This window comes from Xiphias gladius, chromosome 19, assembly GCF_016859285.1.
Source record: "Xiphias gladius isolate SHS-SW01 ecotype Sanya breed wild chromosome 19, ASM1685928v1, whole genome shotgun sequence".
In the NCBI taxonomy this organism is placed as follows: domain Eukaryota; kingdom Metazoa; phylum Chordata; class Actinopteri; order Istiophoriformes; family Xiphiidae; genus Xiphias; species Xiphias gladius.
Window position 1 is genome coordinate 16,255,347 of NC_053418.1, and position 26,738 is coordinate 16,282,084.

The 26,738-nt window shown below is 40.5% G+C and overlaps 2 protein-coding genes across 11 annotated transcripts; one reads left to right on the top strand and one right to left on the bottom strand.

Moving 5' to 3' along the window:
- Positions 1-843: 843 nt before the first annotated feature.
- Positions 844-13,104, bottom strand: ddhd2 (DDHD domain containing 2). 8 transcript variants are annotated; one of them, XM_040156164.1, is made up of 19 exons: positions 13,043-13,104; positions 11,837-12,049; positions 9,736-9,928; positions 8,367-8,557; positions 8,138-8,227; positions 7,853-7,973; positions 7,654-7,743; positions 7,429-7,570; positions 7,092-7,300; positions 6,940-7,001; positions 6,711-6,830; positions 6,541-6,636; positions 5,828-6,004; positions 5,532-5,687; positions 5,248-5,350; positions 4,980-5,141; positions 4,587-4,691; positions 2,515-2,683; positions 844-2,360 (listed from the first exon to the last, which is right to left on the bottom strand). In XM_040156164.1, exons 2-19 carry the CDS (start codon positions 11,960-11,962, stop codon positions 2,279-2,281), a joined length of 2,394 nt encoding a protein of 797 aa, XP_040012098.1. In that variant the 5' UTR covers positions 11,963-12,049; positions 13,043-13,104; the 3' UTR covers positions 844-2,278. The 8 variants fall into 8 exon arrangements, with proteins under 8 accessions (XP_040012098.1, XP_040012099.1, XP_040012101.1 ...); XM_040156165.1 differs by lacking the exon at positions 13,043-13,104 and adding an exon at positions 12,613-13,032 and having other exon boundaries at positions 8,367-8,554; XM_040156167.1 differs by lacking the exon at positions 13,043-13,104 and adding an exon at positions 12,613-13,031 and having other exon boundaries at positions 8,367-8,554; positions 11,843-12,049.
- Positions 13,105-14,200: 1,096 nt separating this feature from the next.
- si:ch211-166a6.5 (clustered mitochondria protein homolog) lies at positions 14,201-26,733 on the top strand. Of its 3 annotated transcripts, none has more exons than XM_040154380.1 (28): positions 14,201-14,467; positions 16,036-16,145; positions 17,146-17,317; positions 17,956-18,093; positions 18,190-18,344; positions 18,433-18,587; positions 18,708-18,830; positions 18,950-19,082; positions 19,197-19,289; positions 19,424-19,590; positions 19,871-20,050; positions 20,135-20,569; positions 20,656-20,729; positions 20,833-20,937; positions 21,062-21,162; positions 21,251-21,403; positions 21,504-21,566; positions 21,698-21,930; positions 22,002-22,113; positions 22,306-22,459; positions 22,567-22,706; positions 23,373-23,453; positions 23,547-23,672; positions 23,829-23,938; positions 24,068-24,161; positions 24,259-24,384; positions 24,498-24,571; positions 25,044-26,733. In XM_040154380.1, the coding sequence occupies exons 1-28, from the start codon at positions 14,419-14,421 to the stop codon at positions 25,684-25,686; spliced, it is 4,299 nt and encodes a 1,432-aa protein (XP_040010314.1). In that variant the 5' UTR covers positions 14,201-14,418; the 3' UTR covers positions 25,687-26,733. The 3 variants fall into 3 exon arrangements, with proteins under 3 accessions (XP_040010314.1, XP_040010315.1, XP_040010316.1); XM_040154381.1 differs by having other exon boundaries at positions 22,029-22,113; XM_040154382.1 differs by lacking the exons at positions 14,201-14,467; positions 16,036-16,145; positions 17,146-17,317 and having other exon boundaries at positions 18,041-18,093; positions 18,168-18,344.
- Positions 26,734-26,738: the final 5 nt, after the last annotated feature.

Genomic DNA, 26,738 nt, shown 5'->3' on the forward strand with positions numbered 1-26,738 from the left:
TATAAATTTGAGAACTACTGGACGAAGTATGTAAGTATAATCAGGAATGTAATTAAAGTCTTAAAATCAGAACCACTCCATGCAGAGAAATGTCCCCCTGGCATGCTATTATATCATTATAATATTATATTAAAATAGTGACACATTCACAATGTTTGTTTGATCCAAATAATTCAAACCCTAAAATTATAAAAATAAATATAAATAAATAAATATATTAAAATAGTTACAAAAAACACCGATAAATCCTCACATTTGAGAAGCTAGAACCATGAAATGTTAGGAATTTTAACATGAAAAATTACTTAAATTATGAATTGATTATCAAAACAGGACCCATTAATTTTTTGTCTATCAACAAATCAATTTATCAACTAACCTTTTCAGCTGTACTTGTATATATAGTTAGGTGCAATAGTTTAAGCATCTTTATGTATAAATATATATAAGCTCTTATATTTTTTGTATGTACATTTTTAATTTGTAAAGTAACTAGTAACTAAAGCTGTCAAATAAATGTAGTGGAGCAAAAAGTACAACATTTCCCTCTGAAATGTAGTGGAGTACAGGTATAAAGAGGCATGAAAAGAAGATAATTAAGTCTTCCTGTTAAACCCTCCTCCCTGATTGATGGACTATTATTATTTTGTAAATTATCCAATTTGATTTAGAAGCTCAATATGCTGTAAATTTGTAGGTTTTTCTTTGGCTATTGATGATGATGACATGATAAAAACCCTTAAAAAAGGCTGCAGGCTAATTTAATGTTTTTTTTTTTTGTTTTTTTTTAAATCCAGAATAAGCATGCTTCAGTGAAATCCAAAGAATACAACAACACACTTGTAATGTTTTTTTATGGCACACACACAACATGTAACCATATCCATAGGGTATGTATTCAGAAAGGAGAACATTTGTTTTTTCGTATGTATCAACATACAGTATTAGTTTCAAATGCCAAACAGTATTTATGGTAAGGGAGAGGAGCAAGGGACCACCAAGTCCTGTTTTTACTGTTCAGATAGTAAAATTTCCAGAGACATAGATGATGGTGAGGTTCAAGGAAATCACTCCAACATGGTAATTTAGTGTTCATTTAGTCTTGAAATTCCAAAGCGAAGAAAAATTAACAACTCCATTTGGTTAATTAGTTAATTGGGCAGATATTACACCAAGAGGGCTGAAATACAGGCCGTTCAGAGCTTTGGTGGTGGGGGCTGTGATGCCCTGAAAGTGCATAACATGAGTCTTTTATAAATTTAAATCACTCTAAGAGAGAGAGTTTCTTGACTTTTTAGTCTGGACCTCATGTTGCTTGATATGTAGGTGCAGATCTGAGATATTTCTAACACTGATATACTGATATTTTTCAAATATATTTTTATATAAAATAAATATGACGATTTCTATATAATCTAATTATCATGCTCTTTAAATCAAATTCATATGATTTAAATGATTTAAGCTCTGTTATTGCTGGGTCCATAAGAATTATTTAAATATTGGAACACAAAATTCAGTAAGGACCAGAAAATGTTGAGAAACTCTGCTCTAAAATAACAACATGCAGTACAGATAGAGATGATGATTATACAATATCTTCATACAAAGGAACAGATGAGGAGAAACATGTATGATTTGGCCCTTAGATTTGACTGTCTTAGAATTAACAATATTTTAGGATAAAGAATACACCACTGTTAAGGGCTTACAGTAAGTAACAGACAAAATGTCAGCGTTCATTTTCCTAATCAGAAACTGAACATCTTATAGTTGGCCAAATGATACCACCTGACCTGATTATCTCTAAAGGGGAGGTCCAATGTTATGCTATGGGAGTGCTTCCTTTGTCAAGAGAGGTTGAAATTTAAAATTGAACACACATAATAGGAATTAATAATATTCAGTTGTAGCTGTAAACATGGTATGTCAATGATTGTTGGTAAGTGAAAGTGCAAAGTAAAGTAAATGAAACAATGACTCAAATTAAAAAAAAAAAAAAAAAAGAGGGTGGAGTTTAAGCATCCCCAAGAAGCCACCACTACCTCAAATTAAGGTTGACTGACATATCTGAAACAAAATCACCTGACTGCAGTCTCCAACCATCTCCACTGTTGGAGGAGGACAGGGCAGTGCAGTCAGGTAACACCCAGACTGTAGGGCATTCTGGAAGAGGATTGTGGAGCCTCTTGCTCAGCCAGCTTCATTTTTTTTGTCCTTCATTTTATCACTGTCAGTTTACTGTCATTCTAGCAAGTTTATACTCATGAAACTTTTATTACTGTTGTGGCTGTTCAAAGGCCACACCCAGGTTGTCATAAATCTCCTTCAGCAGCAGGAGAGCTGTATCTTCAGATTCCCTACCAGACAGACAGACAGACAGAGAGAGGGGGGGCATAATTAATTTTATATAAAAAAATTAAAATCAGCGATGTAGAGAAATATCAGGAACACAAGATACATGAGCATAATTACTGTAGTCCGCTGCTCCTCTGACAGGTATACATGACTCACCAGTAACACAGATGAGACTGAATGGCAAAAAGGTATTCATTAAAGCTCTCGATGGGTTTTTCCTGAAGTACATAGTCAATCCTTCGTCCTCCATTCAACGTCCCCACTTTTATCTCTAGCTGTTCATTCTGCTCTGCTGACACTGATGGCTCTCTCTCCTCACACACTCCTGCAGGGACAGAAGTCAAAATAGAGAAGGGTATATATGCAGACAACAAACAGCAGAAACAAGGATAATAGCCAGCAGAGGCTATCTGTTCTGACTCATATTGTTTGGTAAAACGAGAACAGATTGGATAATAGACAGGAAATAACAGAGTAGCTACTGTGTGCAGCAAACAACATTCATACCAAAAGGAATATATAGAATAGTGCAGGTTAAATGCAAAACAGTGCAGTTTCATTCATCTCTACTGTGCAGGTGAATATAACTCCTATTAGTCTATAACCAAGTTCCCTTCATCTACTCCAGAGATGAGTCAGGAGCTGGCTGCTGTAAGATTATAGAATACATAGGTATCGACACCAAAAACAGGCATAAATGCTCACATACAGTGCCAGGATTAGATGTGCTAGAATGTGCTGACCAATTACAGTTAAAAGATCCCGTAGATTTAACTTTTTCATCTTGAAAAAAACCTGACAGCAAATAAATGACCTACAAATATTGCAGGCATAGGGTAAATTTCAACTGCAATTCACTTAGCAACCCTTACTTGAACTATCCAGCCATATTATGACAACATTTTAAGAGATGATTTAAAGTTGTAAAAGAGTTAAATAAATAAAGATTGTTTTAAATTGACTGTTTTTTCTTTTAAATTGCCTAAAAATTAAATGTTTAGGCACTCACTCTTAAATGCAAGTATGATTTTGAGTAAATGTCAGAAAGGTGGGTCCATTTTGGTGATGATTGAATGTGTTTGTTGGTATGTTACGAATGCACTGTTGCCTTAAGAGTGTTCTCACAATGGCCCTCCACAGAGCACTAATGTACCGCGGATGAACCCTAAACTGCTGTTCTAACACCTTACTCCTGCATTCGCTGGCCTGTAATTATGACAGTAGATAGTAAAACTTTTACTCTTAAGTTACATCCTAAAAAGTCCTGTGTTTGGGATCTTGTAGTACTATTCAGGGAGGTGAGGCAAAAAAATGAATGTTGTATAGGTTGAAGCTATGAGTCTTCTTCTTTAAGGGATAAAAAGTGAAAAGTTGACAAAAAATTGTGTTATTTAAAATGTATGGTCTTTTCTGACAGCTGAACTCCCTTTGGCCTATTTAATGAACTGACAGAATAAGTGCTCCAGGTGGTTTACAGAAGGGCAGGATGTGTACCTGCATGTAGCTACTGTACATGACCTGTTGCTGATGTATCATGTTACCTGCTGGTTCAGCACCAGCCGATTAGTCTTCTTAAAAAAATACAACTGTGATCAGAACTTTACCGCTAGTGTTATTAGTTCAGCTCTTAAGAGAGTGTGTCATCGGACGTTTACTCAAGTGGCTCCATGAATTCAGCCAGTCAGAACTGATAGCCAAAGAAGGAAGGAAAGGTTCGAATGAGGTGTCAATAAATTAAACTTTGAGTTGAAGATTACATGTACAGCAGCAATAATGCAGTTAGGCATGGGGAAGGGGGGGGTAGAGGGGTAGTGAGAGCCCGTAGCAATAATGACTTACATTAAATAACACTTGCTCTTTGTGAGCAAGCTAAGGTGCCAAAGTAAACAATAGTAACTGAACAGAATAGTATGTTTTTTTTAATCAATACTGCAGGTAAAGCAGCATATTTTCTACAATTATGGGAACAGAGATAATATTTTTCTGCCTTTCTTGTTTGAATATGGAAATTTGCCAGATTCAGGGAAATTAAACATAAAAGGCTGTATGAGAGACAGTTTATAATAGGCTCATAGGCTTCCACTGAGTCATGCAAGTTTACAGAGAGGTCGCAGAGAGAAAACTCTGTGATCCCCAACCAAATCCCGAAGCAGTTGATAATAAGCTAGAAAGAGTTCATTTACTCGCGTATTTTCATTTATTCTAACTAAGTGGCTATCCTGGCTTACCTCGGAAGTAATGCTTATGAAGGGCCCTGGGCCACTCCAGTATTTTAGTCCAAAAATCAGCACTTTTCTCTTCCCTCTCAGCAGAAGCAGTGACTGCCGCTGAGGCTGATGTTCAGGGTAAAGTAGTAAGGGTTGAGGGCCAGCAGGAGCAACCACAAGAGCAGAAGAGGGGAGGGGAGGGTGGCAACATGCAGAGAGGGACGAGAGGAATATAAGGAGACAGGGAACGTGCAAAGAGGGACGAGAGGAGTGTAAGGAGACAGGGTTAGATGCACTGTTCTGTATACTCACACACACACACACACACACACACACACACACACACACACACACACACACACACACACACACACACACAAAATACACAAATACAAACAAAATAGATTTTTCTACCCTGTGTCTCTTGAAGGTTTAGCTCTATTGTAGTTTCTCCTTCTTCCACCTGGGGCAGTGGAGCCACAGGTAGTCTGGCTAAAGACTGCCACGCTGTCCGTAATGATCCCAATACATTGTTCTTCAAATCCATGCTCATGCGGGTCAAGCTGTCCTTTAGTTCTACGAGACAAAGAGAAATATAGATTAAACAAAAGCCTCATTAAACAAAAGTTCATAGCACAATAGTGTTCGACAAAGACAAGGGAAGAGAAACAGATGGTCATACCCAGGTGCATCCTCTTGCGGCCTTTATGGTGAGGGATTAGCATGGGCTCCAGATCCACCTCTGAAACAATCATGGGCTCTATCCGATAGGCCACAGGGTCATACTGCACAGGAATAAAGGACAAGAGATGAGTGTAACTTTTAACAGATGACCTCTTTCATCATCTAAGAAGAAAAATATTCCTATAAATGGTGTAACTGTGGCAAATAACACCTGGCGTAATCCTTCCTGGGGTCGAGCACAGGATGTGTACCTGAATGGACAGTAAATACGTGATTACTCACCGGGTGGTAGATGTTGTAAAAGCTCTTGCAGGTTGGGAAGGTGTAATTTGGATCAATGCGTTTAAGCCCTCGAACGGTCAGGAACATTCCAATGGGAGAGCCAAATGCAAAAAACGTCTGAGGGTGGAATGCTAGCTGTGGGTATTCAATGGATACCTGGGGAGAGAAGGTGGGCTCAGAAACATGTGCTACTCAAACTGTAGGACATCTACATATCCAGTAAGACAGATGGAAATAAGATAATGCTCCTCTGGTGCACCGCAAGGTTTGAAAACATTGAGAAGAGCATGTGCTACCTGTCCAATGCCCACATCGAAGTATTCATAGTCTACAGCACTGGTAACAGACTGCGCCCTATGGAACTGGGGTAGCTGTAGCGTCAGTCCTGATGATTGGTCACCATCATGATCACTGGTCATTTGAGGTGGAACTTGCAACCCTGGTGCCAGACGCACTGTCTCTGTCTTACAAATCTGTTTAGAGTGAGAAATACAAAAATGCTTTAAAATTATATAAGAACTGTAGATACTTTGTTTGGAAACAGAACAGAGCCCCTAGTCAGGACCTAGCCTCAATTGAAATGAAAACAGCTGCATCAAACACCCTGCTTGTCACTATTGTCTACAGTATACAAGATATCTTGAACAGATTCTCCCAATTTGAAATGTAAAAAATACACATGAAAACACAAGATGCCAAAAAGCTACCAGCAATGAAATGATCTACAACGGTTGTTTCAACATATAAAACTGGAAAAGTACTAATTATTGTATGTGATTTTTTTTTGAAGAAAATGCAATCAGATTGCTGTGTTTTCTTAATATGAACAGTGGAGGCATATTAATGCGAAGCATTAAAGCTATCTAGATACATTTTAATGTATCTAGATAGGTGCCCCCTTTAGTAACATAAAGGGGGCCTGATGGTCAATTGAACCACTCACACCATATATAAATATATTTTTAAAACCAAAACACAAAACTCAGGCTAGTTTTCAGCTGTCTCTGACCTCTGGAAGCAATTTCCTCCTGACGTAGTTCAGGATCTTCTTCCGAGGTCCAAGAGGAATTCCTAAAACTTTGAGATCACTGTCATGGCAAAGAGCCTAAAAAAAGAGAAACAGAGGTTTTAATTTTGCGTTGCATTTGAATTTGTATGTCCACTGTGTGAGTGTATTACCAGTGATTCCAGGTCGAGGTTTTCCATCTCCAATGTATCAAGGTACTGCTCTAGGCCCAGTTTGGTCAGTGTCTGCTCAAGTGTGTCACAGTTCAGACGACTCAGCTCACCAGAAGGCACCTTAAGCACAGGATGGGACAGAATGGGAAATCACTTTTCCTATCTACATGTAGAGAATAATGTAATCTTTTTATCGGCGCACTGATGTTATCCTTTACTGTCATCGTACCCCCTCCCTGGCTTCTGATCCAGTCCTCTGATTGGTCAGCAGGTCAAACAGAATCAGTGAACCTGAGGAACAAAAGACAAAGTGGAAGAGTTGAAACCCAGCATTATTATGTTCCACTAGTTTGTGACTGTGTGTGTTTCTGCATCTCTAACCCAGGCTATGACCCACTACTGAAACTGCCCCGCTGAATTCTGGGTGTCTCTCTTTAAAGAGGGCATGCAGCCTGTTGATCTCTGAGGCCACTGTGTCCACTATGGTCTGGCAGTAGGTGGGGCTGTTATAGAAAAACAGGTCCAGAAGAGTGTCATTGGTGAAGTGTCTGAGCCTGCTGATGCTGGGAAGAGTGATCCTCTGGATGTCCCTGGAAAGTGGGGAAAAAAAAAAAAACAGGTAGCCAGAGTTTGACAATTTTCAGCGAGTAATGAAGACAAGTAGTACTGTAGAACAGGGGAATCTCATTTTGTACACTCTATCTCTGTTCATACTTACTCATCCACACCAGTTGCATCCCCATGTAGAGCGCTGTGCCAGTTGACTGGGAGAAACTCAACTCTGCCCACCTGGCCATCCTGCTGTGCACGCTTATAATGAGAGGCCAGGAGGGATATGGAAGCACTCCTGAAGTCATTTACTGGAGACAGACAAGATGGCAAGGAATCATAAATACACATAAATATATGCATATACATTAACAATAAATACACACACACTTACCGCACTGTATGATGGATCTGAAGCGTAAGTCACATGCAGGACCGATCCCATGCACCATAAAGACAAGGTGGTCCACCTTTTCTGGTTCACCTGGGAACACAGGGGAACATGATGAGCCCAAAAGTTTTGACTGTAGGGAATACTTTCTGAAATTAGCTTATATTCCTGTATAACTTGTGCAGCACACCCACACACATACCATCAGGTATTTCTACGGAGATGTTGTGTACTCCCCGCTTGACTGTTCGAGGTCGAGTCTGCTCTGAGGGGGAGGACACCCACTCATCCTGCAATCCTATTGGCTGATACTGCATTATCAGCTGAGTGAGGAGCAGGGAAATGAAAGTGAGGACTTGGGAGAGGAAAACATTGTACTTAATTTAGAAAATATATACATTCACTTGTGGTGTTGCTTTGTCATGTCATTTAATTATACTGTACGTAGTGATATGCACAGTATAACTTCAGTGACAGAAGGCCTTACTTTGGGATTGTGTAAGATAACAGTCTCTCCAGTGGGAAACTCCAGTTTCCTCTTCCATTCGTCCAAGGTCACTGCTATCATATAAGCCTCCTGAAAAATTGGACAGTGAGTGGGATAGGAATCAAACACCGACAGATATTCAAAGAATAACTGAGGAACAGGCAATTTTAAGAAGAGAACAAAGTTAGAGAGGTGTGGTAGTATAAGCTCAGCGTGAGTGTCAGACTACCTCGAGACTTTTGCTGAAGTCCTCAGTGTAAGGCATGAACCTGGTGTCTTTATCTCCTTTATAGAACCAGGTACAGCGGCGGACTTCAGTGGGAGCTTGCTCCCAGTACACAGCGTAGCGCTTCCTCTCCTTGACATGTACATCATACCGCTCTCCATCCACGGCTACCACCACCTCCTCCTCGTTTTCTGCTGCAAAGTAAAGACACACATACACAAGATGTAAAAACTAGACTTTAAGCAAAGGTTCTATGAGGACAAGTAAGTAAAATAGTGATGTGGCTTAGTTCTGGCATTAGATTTGTAAGAGAGCATTTGGTACTTTGCAGCAATCACTGGTGACAGACTTTGGACTTCTGCAGAAGCAGCATCACCAGGAGGTTAAGTGCAGCCTTCAGGAATGATATGGACATACTGTACCTTCTTTTTGTATGTGGGCAAAAACGCTACCATACTGTCTCGCTTTAGAGAGACTTATATAGTCACAGGGAAAGACAAGAACTTTGTTTGTTTATGAGGCCCTTATACAGAATTTGTGGAAAGTCATACCTCTGAATGATTTGGAAATTAATCACCACTGTTTTTCATTGCTCTATATTTTCCTTTGCGTGGGGTATGTGTGCGATTATTAATGTAGATAGTCAATATGTTAAAGGAATAGACCTGCGCACAACCTTCTGTAAAACCTCAACATAACGTTTTTACCCTTTGGTTTTTCTATAGATTAAGATACAGTGTGTTAATTAGGGAGCTTTTGAGGTGCTGTTATGTGGATTTTGTTATCTTTGAACAGAGTCAGGCTAGTTTTTTCCCCATTTCAAGTATTTATGCTGAGCTAACCAGCTGCAGACTGTAGCTAAATATTTACTGTGTAGACATTACAGTGGTATCAACCTTCTCCTAATGGCAAACTATTAATTTAAAATTCAAATAAAAATATTATTTAAAACATATTTTCAAAGGAAGGTATCTTTGTTTTTGAATGGTCCTTTCAAATAGATTTTTAAATATGAATACCATGAATGTCAACACTGAATAAATGGGGGGGTTTTTTTAGATTTTTTTTTTTTTTTTTTTACAAAAGTACTGTATATTGACAATAATGAGGCTTCCTAAAATCTCTGTGAAACTGAACTTTACCTTGCTGTTAAATTGCTACTAACAGTGAGCATGTTCTGGCAGGAGAATCAAGTACCCTACTGCGCATCAGGCCAGTGCTGGCAACAGTAATGTTTATCCTTCTCATAGATTTTTATGGCAAACAAGCTCTTTTCCTTATATTCACATATCTACCCTGAGATAACCCATTTAAAAAAAATTTACATGCACAGTATACAATGTACATGTAAAATATATACCCCCCCCCTCACCAGTGCTGCAGGCCCTCTCTAGTTTGTCGGAGTCTTCTCTGCTGAAAGGAAGCCAGGAGGTGTTGTCTGTAGCCTGTCTACAGTAGAACCAGTGAGGTTGCACCTCTTGGTAAGGAGCTGGGACCGACTCCATGTCAAGCATCTCATAGGAAGATGTGGAAGAAGGAGAGGCTTCATCCACCACAGGCGACACCTTGAGAAAAATGATGCCAACATAGTCAAGATGTTAAATCAATATCTCTGCTTCATGTCAACAATATTTCTCAGTTACTAAGTAAAAAGTTAATGGCTGTTATATACACTATATACAACTGTATTTTCCTTCATTAGAACAACACACTGTTAAACTCTTTAGCTTCCAGAATAAGTAAATATAGATTTCTGAGCTAAGTCTGTGCCCTTTCATTAAGCTCCTATTGAGGAACCTAAGACCATCAGACAAAGCAAAGGATGGTTGGACAGGAAAGGATCAGGCCTCCTCTTGGCCAGAAGCACAAAGCCCTGTTTTATTCTTTCCTACTCTACAAGCTATCTCTTGTCTCCTCTTCTTTCTACTACTGATACAGCCACAGCTACTTGTAAAAAAATCTATTTCCCCCCCAATATCTTACATTCACAAACAATGTTGCCAGTTATACCTTTGGTATTTACATCCAACACCTCACTGACACACAGCAGCCAAATCAGCAAAGTGACTTGTAATGTAATGTGCAAGACTGAGAATAAACTGGAATGTGAAGGGAACACCCTTTCTAAGAATAAAATCTCTTGATCTCGTAGTAAGTAATTCCTCCCACTTTGTGCACTACTCACCAAGTTTACATTTGCATGTCATGCAACAAAAAAACTCACTCAAATGATTCATATGATTCATAATACTCCATCCAGGTACATGTATGTTTCTAACTTATCATTGACAAGAAGACACACACTGACACCAGCTCAGAACACCATGCTGGTTTTAATGTCTCCTCTGGTCTATGTTCTGTGTCCAAACATTTGTGTGTGAACACCTTAAAGAGGGACAGTATGTGACTTCCATCTTTAGCACCTCCACAATCTCACTGTTTCTACTTTGCCCTACAAATATTCAAAAAGGGGAAAAGAATGCAGCAGTTATTTCTGCCTGAAAGGACAGGAGAACAAACAATCACTCTGTACTTTTTCAGCTGTTATTCAGATTTACTAAGCAGTGAATGGTTTTACAAAGCCTTGTTTGGAGACAAATTACAATGCATCATTTGATAACTGCATTTTTGTCACTGCAGTAATCAACACTTGTTGTTTTTCAAATTCATAATCACTTGAGGAGTGAATTCTGTTTCTGAAGCTGCTGAGTATTTCAGTACAGGCATGGCCTTGAAATTGTGCAGGATGTCATGGTTTGGGATTTAGAGGTACAATGTTACTGCTCAGGGTTTCCCTGACCACAGATCAGCCTTACAAAAGAAAACATGTGTACTTTAATTCTCGACTAGGACCAATGCAGCTTTCTGTACCCCTGCAGCTCATCAAGGAGAGATGACAATGAGACTGTCAATAATACTAAATCCAGATAAGCCACTGACAGTGTACAGTAAAATGATAACTCTGAGCATATGTCAAAATTTTTCCTCAGAAAATAAATGTAAGATAGTACAACCTACTGTGCTCAATAAGAGCAGAATCTCACCATCAGCCTGAGGATGAAATAAAACTTCCTCAATTCATATCAATGATTAATTGGCAATTTCTGCAAGAGATCCTACAATATGTTCTCTTTCAGCATTGGGCTGATCTTTTTTTATCATTAAAACTTTTGAAAGTTTCTTGTTATACATTAACAACTTAACAACTTCTCTTGCAATGAAAAATGCCATACTATATTGTGCAAAGTATGCACAAGGTCTCTATGCCACTGCTATGTTAAAGTCTGTTTCCCATCAATATGTTTTCCCCTTAATCTTAATTTGAACCCCACATTAATCCCAACCAGTCATATCTGTGATGCCTAACCATAACCTAACCTAAATCCTATCTCCAATCATGGAGGGGCAGTGCTACAGCAAACAGGTTTTGACAATCAACAATGTTCCATTTATACACAAGATCACACACGCACCCTCACCTGATCCTCAGGTGTGTTCCCTGTAGCCACAGTCTGAGAGCAGTTGTCAGACAGGTCTTGGGTGTTGACGTTTGGGGGATCCTGAGATAGACCCCCCTCCTCACCAGGACTGAATGACATTAGCCCAAGACCTGACCCCAACCCTCAGCTCTGGCCTGAGGGGGGGGTAAGGGAGGCCACACAAACACAGGACCTGCAACAACCCAGCTGCACAGGGAATGAGAGCAAATATGGGGCTGAAAGACCATCACAGCACCAGCACAACTACACAACGTTCATAAAAAGTTATAGTCTGTCAAACTTGGAAGGAACTGTCTGTTGATACTTGAAATTCACTTGTATCGGAGCATCACAGATGATGGGATAACGAGACAAACCAGTTTTGAGGAAACACTGGCAGCTGATTCACCACTCAATGATGGTTAAGCGTTTAAGGCAACTGAAAATATAAACAGTCAAGTCAATGCGTCAGCTAACGCTAACCGTTAAGTCACACAGTGGATGTATTATGGTCTATGCTGATGAATTTCTTGGCATTGTCTTGAACAAAACTAGCTAATGTTAACGGTTATTTCTCTTATTTTTGTTCATTTTAAAGAATGCAACAAACAACCCTAGAGGCCAAAGGTTGTTAACGTTGGTTGAGGTTCATGCTAGCTTAGTTATGATGGTTGAACGGGACAATAGTGTTAAATTCTCCGATCTCACATTCTGTTGGGTGTTTCGGATGCTATAGCACTATTAACAGACAGTCGTTAACTTAAACTCACCGAAAACTTCACATACATGCAGAGGATTTGTTTATGCCGAGGATTTGTTTTTGTTGTCTAGCTGGATCTAGCTAGCTCGGCTAGCCAAGGACAGCCTCCTGTCAAACGCTGCCTGGTTACGGTGTTCTCGGAAATATGACTTTCACGAGATTAACGCTCGCGAATGACCAGACTAACGGCCAAATAAACGTTTACAACATTACACTAATACATAGGTTGTTTTTTTTTGTGATGCCCGATTTTCAACGTGTGACGATTAGAAAAACAGTGTCGACTGTCAATAGAAAAAAATACAATATTCCTACTAAATTAATAATATCATACGTTTTCCTCAACTAAATGTTGCCCTGCGACACGAACTGATTATGACTCGGTTAGATTGTCAATCAAACAGCCTCCAACAACATCACCCACGGGGTAAATAGCTGACCTGTATGAAAAGGAAGTGTAATTTACGACAAGCACTGGAAGGCACCGTGAATTTCCACAGAATCAACAGGCCACCGCCCCCTAATATTAACCTGACATCATGAATTTGTAATGTTGTGAGTCTGGTTATTTCAATACTCAATTCTGCAGACGTACAACTGCCGGATGTCACCAATGCAGTGGAGGGCAAACGACGTATTTACTGGATAGCTGCTGTGTATTAATGTTCTAAACACATTAAGTTACTTACTGTAACTTACTTATACAATGTCTTACAGTTGCAGATGTGATCAGGTGAATATTTTTGAACAGATGCATGTTTTTCAGCCGAGAGGCAACTTAAACTGGGCTCTAACATACTGTAGGTGTTAGTAATAATGCCGTGCTGTAAATCCTAGCCTTTGATAAAGGGTTGGAGGTTGTTTCATGGAATTCTTCTGCTCCGTCTAACCCTGAAATATGCCCAGGTATGTGTAAAATGTGACCACATTGGGTGTAGGCCTCACAACAACGAGAGATCAACCTCATCACAAGACACAGACACACCCGTTCGTCTCATGGTTGTATTTACAGCTAAATCTGACAGAGGAAGCAACTGATAACAGAGGAACCAAGTTGAATTTTATCATCCTTTGTCATCAGCAAACATGTGTTTGTTTATTTTACCTACATTCATTCAATTTAGTTTCACTCAATATTTTCCCCTGGTGATCAATGCCACCCCTGTAGTGGCTCTATGCATCTCCAGGAGGGGCTGCCCCCCAGTTTGAGAACCACTGGATTAGAGTAACATATGTAGTTTAAAAAGTACAGTACTACTTAATTACATCCCTGTTGTTACCATTAAACGTCTACACAGATGCACTATATGAACCCCAACATTTGTAACATGAAATGCTTAATGTCAGAAGCAGAGTGGTTGGCCAACTGGGGTCAAACCACTACCAAACATGCTGAGTGCTTAATTCTTACCTCTCAAACAGGCTTTATGGAGAGAGGGGGGGGGACATGTCAGGGGAAGGAAAAGTGAGTAGAGCCACAATGCATAGACACACCCAGTCCAACAAAGTGTGAGCGACACAGAGAGAGTAATGAGCCTGTGTGGAGCAATAAGAGGGTGTGGCTTTTTTTTACACGGGGTAAGATAAGTCGAGTTTGCCTTGTAGAAAGGGGCAGGAGTCACAATCCTGAATAGACAGCCACTTACTTTCCCTCCGCTGGGCTCACAAACAATCCAGCTGCACATTTCCACTCACTTTCTCCCTCAATAGTGCATTCTTCCAGCAGTTTGAAGCAGGACAGTGAGGGGGAGCAACTTCCAGAACAGAGAAGTGAAAACACAAGAGGACAGCTCAAGAAAAACTTCAACACGCAGCCATGAAGGACAAAGTGAGGAGAGGGGGAGGAAGAAATCAGGCCAAGACTGGTGAGAAATCCCTGCAATGTGTTTTCCTTCTCTGCTCTTGTCTCTCTCTGTCTCCCATTTGAACGTTCCTCTTCCTTCTTTTTTCCTGTCGTGCCTCCCTCGCTGGAGAATGTGAGGAGGGTGGGAGATTTAGCACTCCACTGCTGCTCTGAACATGGCCTGTGTTGTCCGCTGCTTTCACCAACTTTTTGACCACTTGCACAATCTGCCCTGAACTTTTAACTTTTATGGCAAATTTATTCGCACACAGATTTGGTATCATACCTGAATCATCCCTATAAAACCTGAAAATACTCAGTTACGCTCCTTAAAGAGGGAAAACAGTAGATTTTATTTCTATTTCTACACACCTTCTCCTCCTGTTCATCCAAAATCAAAAATGTTAGACATATCTTTTAAGTTCCAACCACATTTATTGCCTTATAGTTGCTTCAACTTTTGCCATTCTCTCAAGTGGGCATCTTAAAGTTTTCTACAAGCCAGAATGATTGAATAAAAAATAGGTGGTTATATACCCCCCCCCCCCGAAAAATAGGTACAAATCTGTGGGCACAGCATTGTGATTGACAGGTTATGTCATTTTGAGGAACTCATTTGAATGTACTGAAAGTCATCTTTCTGTAAAATTAGTGCATGTATGACATACAGGGAGGGAATCCTGCCTGCTTGTGTAGTTTATCGTACATGCCAACCATAGAAATCAGTGCCAAAATATATTTGTCAGGGCTGAAAACAACACTGTTTTCTGTAGTAGTGAGGCAGTAGCTCCAATAGAAAAGAGGCTGATGGGTCCAAGTTCACATCGAGGAGGGGCCTTCTTCCATCCAATCGCAAAAAGTGTAGCTATTTTTTGGGTGCTTTCCAGTGGTAAAGTGGTCCCAGATTGACAGCAAGAACTGGGGATTTACTCTAGAATGAACTACAGAGATAGGTGCAAAATTAATTCCCCGCGTTGCTGTGTACATGTCAAAGGTTTTATATATACAATATGTGCATGCATCCATGCAAGTAAGCACGCTCTACTACCAAGTAATAGGTTTGTTAGTGTATGTGTTGTAGCATTCTGCTGTCTAAACATGCCAGCGCTGGGTGTGGTTGACCCTATACGCTGTGATAACATGAGGGCCAGCAGGCAAATTCAACAGGTTTAGTCGCACTGCAGGTTGAGGAACACGCTGGGTCCTGCTCTCCCTCTGCGAGTGTGTGTATAAAAAAGGCAGACACACCCCACTTTTGCTTTCTTTGCTCTGCATAAATTCACTCTCACCCTCAGGCACTTTCACAAACACACAGACTCCTCAGTCCAGTGCCTGATCATTTTAGAGAAGATTAGTCCTTCTGCAGCAAGAACAGATCTGAACATAACAAGTCATGAGTATAATTCATTCATTAAGTTATTCATGATTTTTCTATAACTTTAGTCCTTTCAGGATCAGAGTGAGCTGGAAACTATCCCTGCACGTAATGAGTGGAAGGCAAGAAAGCAAACCAAATTATTTGCTTGTCCATTGCAGAGCTCTGTGATTATCCTCAGTTAGTTTTGTTTCTCTTACTACCCCTTCAAACAGATGTAATCAGTGCTCCTGGTGCCAAGAATGCTGTTGGTATCAAGCAAGAAGAGGACACATCATTCCCTGTGAAGATCCAGGGAGCAGGTGTAGATCCATTTGAGCTGCAGGTACAAAACTGGACTGATATTTCCTCTCAGACGTAGTTCTTTGTCTTTTTTTAAGTGTACCTTGTGTTGTAACTTTAATTTTTGATAGTGTAGAACTCTTACGGTGCACAGTTGACACATGTATACACATACATTTTAATATCTGTGTCCAGGACAATGTAAAGGACTTACAGGATCAATTTTTCATAAAGTATTTAAATACATATATGTGTGTGTGTGTGTGTGTGTGTGTGTGTGTGTGTGTGTGTGTGTGTGTGTGTGTGTGTGTGTGTGTGTGTGTGTGTATATATATATATATATATATATATATATATATATATATATATATATATATATATATATTATATATACACTGCATTCAGAAAGTATTCAGACCCCTTCAATTTTTTTCACATTTTGTTATGTCGTAGCCTAATGCTCAAATTAAAAACAAATATTATTACACTCAAAGCGAAAATATAAATTGTTTTTTTTGTCAAATTTATTAAAAAAGAAGAGCTGAAATATCAAATTGACATAAGTATTCAGACCCCTCGCTATGACACTTGGAATTTAGCTCACTTGCCTGCCATTTCTCTTGATCGTTTTTGAGAGGTTTCTACACCTTGATTGGAGTCCACATTTAGTAAATTCAATTGATTGGACATGATTTGAAAAGGCACACACATGTGTATATAAGATCTCATAGTTGAAAATGCATATCAGAGCAAAAAACAAGCTATGAGGTCAGAGACAGGATTGTGTTGAGGCCCAGATCTGGGGAAGGCTACAAAAAAATTAACTGGTTTTAATGATGTGGTTGTATGGTTTATATATACAATGCTGTATTTTTGTCATTGCGAATGTTAAATGTACTATCTGAAATACACTGTCTTCTTTTATCCCTATCTTTCTGTGTATAGCAGGGACTATAGTCATACAGTCGATGTCCGAATTTTCATCTAATTGGCAGGTTTATATGTGGGCATTACTTAGTGTGTTAAATCATGCATCTTTGTAGGTCCATGGATTTTGGCTTGTCCAAGATGCAGTAATGACCCTGCTTTCAAGGGATGAGGTGTGTCCGCGCTCCAACCTGTCACTGGCTCTAGCTGGTACAACTCTGGATCCCCTTGCAGAACTGCAAAGCCTCAAGGGCCTTAAACCAGGAGCCATTATTCGTCTGGTGGAAGGTAGCAACCTTTTTTTTCTTTTTTTTTAAGCTTTTCTGGTGTTCTATTTTTGAGATCCTTTTAATTCAGTATTATTTCCAAACTGCATCTTTAGAACAATTTCAAGAATAATCAATTTTTTTTAATTTCATAATTTTTCCAGTCGCTTCAACTCCTGACTTTCTTCTAATTAATAATTAATAACTTATAAGTTTATTAATAATTATTAATAAACTTATTTGCACTGTGACACAATTACATTTCAAGGATGAGGATCTCTGTATGAATAATTCTATCCATACTTTCATCACACCCTTTCCCCTTCATACACACTTAAGTCTCTCTCGGCTCAATGTAAACACCTTTTCTGAGTCATCATATTAAGTTTTACATCTGCAGAGATTTATGTTTGCAGAGCTTACAACTGTGTGCCAACTAATTAGTCTGTAGACACACGAACAAACTATCCTGTAGCCCATTTGTTAGTACGTACAGTACATACCCTGTCAAATTTGTGTTTAGGGAATATGCGCCATTGATTAATGGATACCTAATGTACTAAAAAAGCTCACAAGGTCCTCAGACCTTTGTCATATTACTGTCAGTTTCATAAACAAGGTAGGTCTAAATTTTGTGTTAATCAGTGCATTACTTTCCAGAGCCCTACACCGCCTGCTCAGCCAGGCTCCATTTGGCCCGTGTCCTGGAGCTGCTGAGAGCATCTGGACCACAGGATGCACTGAGAGAAGGACGCTCACCAAGCCTACTGGGGACACTCACACATACGCAAACACCAGGTACACACACTTACTGTGCACTTAAACAAAAGGGGAACACAAAGCCACAAAATAGAATCTAACTCATAGTGAAGTCTTTCTTTGTTACTGGTGCAGACTCCAGCCTACTGAACGGAAAGAGCCTGAAACGCTCTTTAAGCAACACAAAGACAGAATCAACCAACCAGGATGGAGCTCCTCCCGAGTACCTCCTCCCCGGTTCCTCAGAAAGACCGGTCATGGCCCTGCTACCACATAGCTCCCAGCCAGAGGTGTGTACTGTAAACACCTGGAACTTGTGTGAACATTAGACTAGTTCACCCAAATGTACACACTGACTCTCTATATTTGTCTCATCAGGCTCTCAGTTATCTGAGGGACCTGTCTCTCAGCTGTTGGAACCCTCCTCCAGGACACAGGAAGCTGCAGGGAGACTTCCTATACATCTCTGTGGTGACGATGGAGGGACGACGGTGTGAAATCACATCTTGTCCAAAAGGTTTCTTCCTCAGCAGGTAGAGAAACTATTTTCTGTTTAGAGTAAATTGTGATTAGAGTACATTGCAGCAGAAAAACAGCAGGCCAATAATGCAACCAGCTGTCTGTTGTTTACGCTCTTCCCTTCTTCATCTCAGGTCTACAGAAGTTGCGTTTGACCCTCGTCCTGCACAGTCTTCTCCAGTTTGTCACTGTTTCACTGACCTGCTCTGTCACATCAGCCCTGCCTTCAAACAAACGTTTACTACACTCAAAAACAGGTAGCGTCATTACCTGTGTGTAATGGAAGCTCAAATACTACAGCATCTCCTCAGGATCCCAACAGATGGTAGGTGAAGTGGACCTTGGGTAATGCAGCTGGTTCTCTGTGTTCCTTTAGGCCTCAGTTACCACCAGTAGAGGTGATGCCCACTGCTTACCACACACTGAGCTGGCTTGGGCCTCCCTGTGCCTCTCGCACTCACAGAAACACCTTCAGCAGACTGGGAGTAGATGAACTGGCAGCAAGACAGGTTATTTACAACAGAGGACAAGAGTTTGTCCCTATTCACTGACAGTCGTTTGCTGTTGGCTGTGATATTAAGTGTAACTATGTGTGCAATTGTGTTTGTGTGTGTTTTGTGTAGGCTCTGGACTGGAATGAGGAGTTGCAAGCAGCCAGAGATCTTCCACAAGGCAGCCTGGAGGAGAGGCTGCAGAGAGACAGAGCTCTGCTCCAGGTAACCATAAAAATTGTAATCTAGCTCAAAATAGCAGCAGGACAGTCCAGGACTATCATCTCCTGTTTTCTTTCACTTGGTCACTCACTTTCTCCTGCACTTTCTCAACTTCGTTCATACCTGTTTTCTCTCAGGTAAACAGTGCATTTGTGAGGGCTGTCATGCAGGGGGCAGAGACTGTTTTAGATGGCTTTGTGGAGCCAGTAAATGGAAACCCAGACGACCCTGCTTTCCTGTGGGGTGGTCTGTTCATGAGCCAGGGGACAGCAAGTGCAGCGTTTGGTGCGGAAAGGGGTCGCAGGTAAGAGCGAACCACAAAAAAATGACAAGATATTGTGGATGTAAAGCCATTTGCTCTTAATTATATATATATATACACACACACATACATATATATATATGTGTGTGTGTGTGTGTGTGTGTGTGTGTGTGTGTGTGTGTGTGTGTGTGTGTGTGTGTGTGTGTGTAAAGGTTTAACAAAGTATACTGTTGCCCCATGCTGTGTCTGATAAGAGGATTATAACATTTTTGTTTCACTTTCAGAATGGTGCAGATTATTTAAATGTATCTTCTACTTGCAGGGCAGCTCAGAGGCTGGAGCTTAAAGGAGTACAAGCCTACACTGACCTAGAGGGGCTGGAAGGGCTGCACACACTACCTACAGCCACTGTAGACTACAGAGGTGTACGCCTGTCTGCCCAGGGTCTTGCCCCTGGATTGGATGGCTCAGAGCAGGACCAAGGAACTACTCCTGCCTCAAGGTAGGGCCTGTGGACTTAAACAAGAAACAGTGTTTGACATTTTTGTGCATTTTCTGTTAACATCTTTCTTCTTCTGGTCTTCAGAGGCTTGCTGTATGGGGTAAATGCTGGACCCCAAGAGTCCCCTCATCGCAGACGGCTACTAGCGCTCTTGGCTCATGCTGCCAAATCTCTTTCTCTCCAGAGACATGTTGTTGTGGCACCCAACGGTCACCAGGTACCACTGTTCACCTCAGTGGATGCTCAGGGACTGTTGGGAGCTGATGGGAGGTTCTACATACTGGATGTGTTCAGGAGCTTCCCGGCTGATGCCAACTTCTGCCCAGCGGTGGAGACGGAAAGTCAGACAGTCACTGGAGAAGAGGAGAGGAAAGAAAAGTGTGATGAGGATGAAAAGAAGGGTTGTGTAAAAGAAGGTTGGCCAGAGAATTATCACACAGACTTTGGGCTTCCAAAGAGCTTTCCTCACGGCCTCTGTAGACTGAGGCCAGAGCTGGTGCAAGCTTTCATCCAGCACAAGTGAGTCCTCCGTGAAATAAAACACTTTTAAACTCAGTTTTTAAGTTTTTTTTAAAGCTGAGGTTTTTTTTTGTTGCTTCTTTTAGACATTGTCAGTTCACTCAGCGTGTCAGGGAGACACTGGACCAGAATGGAGGCTTTGAAGAATGTGCAACAGCATGTAAGAAGTGCTTTAGTACATCTAACTGAACAGCAACCATAATTATAGTTTATACCTACAGTACTTTGGCCATGTTATTGTTGACATTCTTGTATTCTTACAGGTGACTCTCGAGCTACTGCTGCAGTACGAGCTGCTTGTAAAGATGTGGGCTCAGTTAGTGACATCATCTTTGAGATGCGCTTTAACCCAAGCGTCTTTTCTCCAGGTATACAGAGAAACTACACACACACACACACACACACACACACACACACACACACACACACACACACACAGTCAAATCTTCTTCTAGGACACAATATGTCATGCTTCTTGTGCCCTGGATTTAGGGATATCCTTCCCTCCTGGTGAAAGTGCATCAACAAACCTGCAGGGGAGGTTACTTCGGGAAGCTGCAGCTTTCATCATCACACACCAGATACCAGCCTTTGTAAGTGGAGTCATTGTTAACATGCCTTAATAGGCACATCTTGTGTGAAAATGAAACAAACTTACCATATGTGTGTGCATGTTTGCAGATTGAGTATTGCCTACAAAGCTATGAGGCACCAATAGATGGAGCTTCTCTAAAACAGACACTACACCAGCAAGGCATCAACCTCCGGTATCTGGGCCATGTGTTCAAGGCTATTAACCAGTCAGAACACAAGGAGCGCATGAGGCATATAATGGTGTGTTATATTTACAAAATAGCCAACATTAAACCTGCCTTAATGATGCCACTGTTCTCCTAACTTTGCTTTGTATTGTCTCTCTTTCTGTGTTCAACAGAGATCAGTCATAGGTGAAATTTTCATCCGTTCAACAAGAAGAGTGTTCAACAGCTTCCTCCAGGTACTTTACAGTATTCTGTCATGAGCATTCCTACGTTTGCGTGAATCAAAGTCGGGTGGTGAAATAGCAGCAGGTGTGGGTCCACATACTCCAGAGAGAATGAACTGCAGCCTCCGGTCATGTCATTGCAGGGTGTGGATGTGCCAAGTCTCTCTGCTGCTGTCAGTCACTTCCTCTGCTGCCTATTGGTTCCCCACTTCACACCCACTCCTGTAGGGGAGGAGACAAAAAAGAAGTCAAGGCGGCGTGGCCGAGGTGCCGGGGCCCCTGAAAGCACACCCTGGAGCGTGCTCACAGGGGTTGAGCTGTGGAACCTGGTCTGCCAGGACGCTGCTGAGACATACAACATCTCTGACAGCCTTGGGTAAGGACACTGCCTTTGTTTGTTCTCACTTCATGTTTGTTAGTTATACAATGGCTCAATTTCGATTTTAGAAAAACTGTCAATTTTCTCTGTGGCAGCTCTGGTCCGAACCACCTTGTAGAGCACTATGGCCTTCAGAAGCTCTCTCTGCTCAGAGAGTTCTGTTTAAAGACCGGAGTACAGGTAACAGACATCTGAAATATGGATTCAGTATGTTACCAACTTGTTAAAATTAGTCACTGAAACACATACATATTAGCAATGTTTTGTTGCAAATTGTTTTAATTGCAAAATTATTTGCCTGATAAAAATTTGAGAAGAGATACTGTATAATAAAAGGAGAAAATATGTTTTTTAATTCTGTGTCTACACCAGTTGAGACTGAGAGACTATTGTTTCGACAACCAAAGTAAAGCTCCCGTTGGTCCAGACGACATCCTCAACATCTTCCCTATTGTCAAGCACATTCACATGCCAACTGTGGATGCTTCAAAAGCATATCGTGCCGCACAGAACTCCATTCAGAAAGGTGGGTCAATAAAACTGGACTATAATCTTTATGTTTAATGTGTGTTTTTGAACTAAATCTAAATGAAAAGTGAATCCTGAGCAAAATTACTGTTTTCCCAACTGCAGGTCTGTTGGATCAGGCCCATGAGCACCTGAAAGAAGCAACCTACTTATTTGGTAGGGTGTGTGATGACCTGCACCCTGAAGCCTGTTACTGCCACAGCCTGTTGGCAAGGGTGGCCTTCCTGCAGGGAAAGGCAGCTGAGGTAAGTTTATGGCTCCACATTTTCCCATTTCCCATTTCCTGCTACTCTATACTTCAACTTCTCTACATTTGAGAGGGTAATATCGTACTTTTTACTACAGTACATTTAATTGCTAGCAACAGTGACTAGTTACTTTGCAGATTCAGATTGTTCATATGAAACAAATGAGCAACGTGTAAAATACGATGTAATGATTACTCTAACCAGTACATTCTGTATACATATACATGTAAATTTTGTAAAATCAGCCTTACCTCAACAACATCAAATTGATTCTTACATGTAAATGCATCAATAATCAGTAAATCAGTTGAATAAAATAATACTGTAGATGATATTATCATACTCTAAAAGGGCCCTTTCTGAATTCTTAGTACTTTTACTTGTGATACTTTAAATAAATTTTGATTGATATTACTAAAATAGCATAATTTGAATGCAGGGCTTTCACTTCTCATGATGTATTTCTGCATGGTGGTATTGCTACTTACTCTTTAAGTCTTCCACCACTGCTATTTTGTATGTCAGAGTGTACTCTAACACTCCGGAAATGGTTGATGTGTCTGCATTCATTTCAGGATGTATTTAAGGAATTCTAATTCTTACTGTATGTGAAGCTGGCTGTTAATTTTTTTTCTCATCACTGTGACTTCCTCGGTTCTCAAGGCTCGCAGTGTCCAGCTGAAAGCAGTGGTCATCAGTGAGAGGGTGCTCGGCTTTGACCATCCAAACACCATCCAGCAATATGTGAGTAAAGCTACACTTTTGCATAGTACAGTATGTACTTTGTCATGTGGTCGCACTGCGATTATTATCGTATCATTGTTATGTTTTATGTAGGCCCTCTTGGGTGTATATATGTATGCTGGAGGGGAGACCGCCCTGGCTCAGAAGTGTCTCCTCAGAGCTCGTCTGCTGATGATAACAGTCCACGGAGAGGACCATCCCTACACCGCAACACTGGATGTAGGTTTAATAACACCTTATTAATCACTTCAGCGACTACTACTGCTATTCACTCCAAGCTTAAAACAGAAGCGTCTCCCAATATAATGCAAAACATATATAAACAATATCCACCTTTTTAAAAAAAATGACAGTCCTCTCATTGTTTCCTCACAGAGCTGTCTTGGGTTGGTGCTGACAGGAGGTCAGACAGGACAGTTCCTAAAGAATGCCCTCAGACTTAACACTTCCTTCTTCAGCCCCACAGACTCGCATACTGCTCTCAAGTAAGTTGTCATCTATAGCTAGCACTGATATTGTGTAGAAGAGATCTGCAGACTTTTGCCTTTTAATGTGTTTTGTCTAATTTTTCAAACACCATCCCCGTTTCTCTCCCTGGTTTCTTGTCTGTGCAGTCAGCACCTGTTGGCCCAGTGGATGTGCAGTAAGGGTGACTACCGAAGTGCTATGACCCATGAGAAAGAGGCCCTCAATGCTTTTACTTCATTGGTCAGTATATCTTTGTTTGAGAGAGCAAGAAAAACAGACTGGTTGAGTGTGTGTGTGTGTGTGTGTGTGTTATCATATGGCTATTTTCATATTTCAGTTTGGAGAGGATCACCCACAGACACACCGCAGCAAAGAGTTTCTGTGCACCATTACCAAGCAAGCAGTGCAAGTGGAACGTGCTCTCAGACAGGCAGGAGCTGACTGCACTGAGCAAACAGTGGAGGTACGTCCAGGAGCTCAGGTTATCTCTGAGACTTCTAAAATCTTGTTAAATCTTAAGAAGAAGAAGAAGAAATTGGGAAATGTGTTTGTCCTCACTGTCCTCTATGTCTTTAGTGTCTGACTCCCACTACTGATACCATTTTGGAGCAGATGGTTCTGGTGACAGGAATCAGGACGATCACACAAAGGTAAATATAGCTGACATGATATAATATGCCTAAAACTTGTTGAATGTGTTGATGCAAAAACATATGCGTTCGAACAATATTGGATTTTTGTAGCTGATACTGACATCAAAATCTTTAAAAATACAATATTGATATACTGGCCACTAGTCATTTTTCAACAACACATAACATAAACAAATATTCTTGTTAAGGATCCCTTAAATTTGTTTATTTATAGAATTGTGACGAAGATGTGTGCCGATCCAACATTTTGCTGGTTCTGCTGGATTTCGTCTTGCTATTCTTTTCCATGCTGAAAACTCAAAAAAAAGCAAATAGTGTTTAGAAAGGTGTTCTTAAAGGCACGTAGTGATTCAAAGTCTGCTTTTTAAGTACAATTTGCCCCAGCTGCTTTAATGCTTTTCTTTTTTTTTATTTATTTATTTTTGTTGCTTGTATGGAAACTACTCATGAATTTATTGTGTTTACGTAGTGACAGGTTCCAGGAGTATAAGCAGAAACACCTGGAAAGAAAGGCAGCAGTGGCAAAAGAACTCGGATTCAAACTAAGTAACGAGCCCGTCGCCTCAGAGACTGTGAACGGAAGAAAGAAAGGCTCAGATCAAGAAACAGGACGCGGAAAGGAAGCTGAGGGTGGAGGAAGCCAAGCAGTGGAGAATAACAGCGAGGGCCAACAGGGGCAGCTGGTGGAGGAGGTGTCAGTGGAGAGTGCTGCTGTAGTTTCAGCTAATGGTCATGTGGTGGAGCCAGTTGAAGAAAACCATTATGAGGAGAAAACAGATGTGGATGGAGGACACAGTGGGGACAGTGACAGAGCAGCTTCAGATGCTGAGGTCAAAATAGTGAACGGGGAATCAGAGGTCAGGGCTGCAGGAGAGGAAAGTGAGAGCAGTGTTCAAGATGGAGTAGAGAGCTGCACGGCCAATGGGGAGATGAAATCTGAAGCAACATGCGATAAGATGAAGGCAGATGAGAAAGATGGTGAAATAAATGGAGCGAGAGACGTCACTGCCACCCCTTCAGTCCTTAAGAGTAAAGGGACCTGGGCAGATGTCGTTGTTTCAAAGGCGATTGTAGCCAATGGAACAGGAGACAAAGACACGGCAGTCAACTGAGAAGCAGATAACGTCACTGTCGATGGAACAGCTGAAGCGTGAACACATATCAAACAGGTAAACAGTGTTGTAGTCAAGTTTTTCCAAAGTCCCTGCTATAAGATAAAACTCTCCCAGGATCCTAGATGTAATTTGATCCATTGAACATGAAGCAGAGAATAAGATAGCAGAGAGTGAGAGGATGAGTATCACTTTGTGTTGGAGAGGTTATTACTGATGCAGGGAGAGGGCTGTACTGTTAAGTGTTATTTTTTTCAACAATAAACTTTATACTCTGGTATATTAAACATATGCCTTCTCCTCTTTAACAGCAAATATTGTTTTTGGCACACACACAACTGGAGACAATAAATACACATGCAAGGTATAAATCTATTAATAATCTATTAATTGCAAAGTTGTGATTCAGATGTAAAAAAAAACAGCCAATCCAAGCAAATTAAATGAAAATATGAAGACATTTTCCTTTCGAGGTGACAAGCAGAAGGTGGAAAATTATGCAATAAAAATGGGAAGGATCGTGTATTTGGAATATAAAAAGCTTTCATAAAATTGTACTGTTTGTAAGATGTCATAAAGTTGAATGTGAAAGATGTTAACAAGAAAAAACACCTATAGGATATTTCTGTTGAAATATAATATGAATGTAATGGACTAAACCAGTGTTTACTACCGTTTACTAGCTCTACAAGTTTCGGGTGAATTACTATCGGTCACTTTAATAAACATACCGTAGTGATTTTCCTGTGTACTTAGATTTCCATTCACGTAAATAAGACAAAAGATGTGCAGAGCGTGAAATGTGCTTGACATATTAAAACATATTCTTAAAACCGTGTTTAATTATTTATTTTTGATCAGAGGGACATTATTGTTGCATGGTAATGCATTTGGAAAAACATCATTTTGAAAGTCTCTCTTGTGTCGGTGTTTTCCAGCAAGGTCTGACAATGGAAAAAGAGTCATCTGCTGAACAACATAGCATTCATGAGTAGATCTGAAAAGTATAATGTAAATCTGGCCGCTTCCTTCATTAAACAAGACTGTCGTTG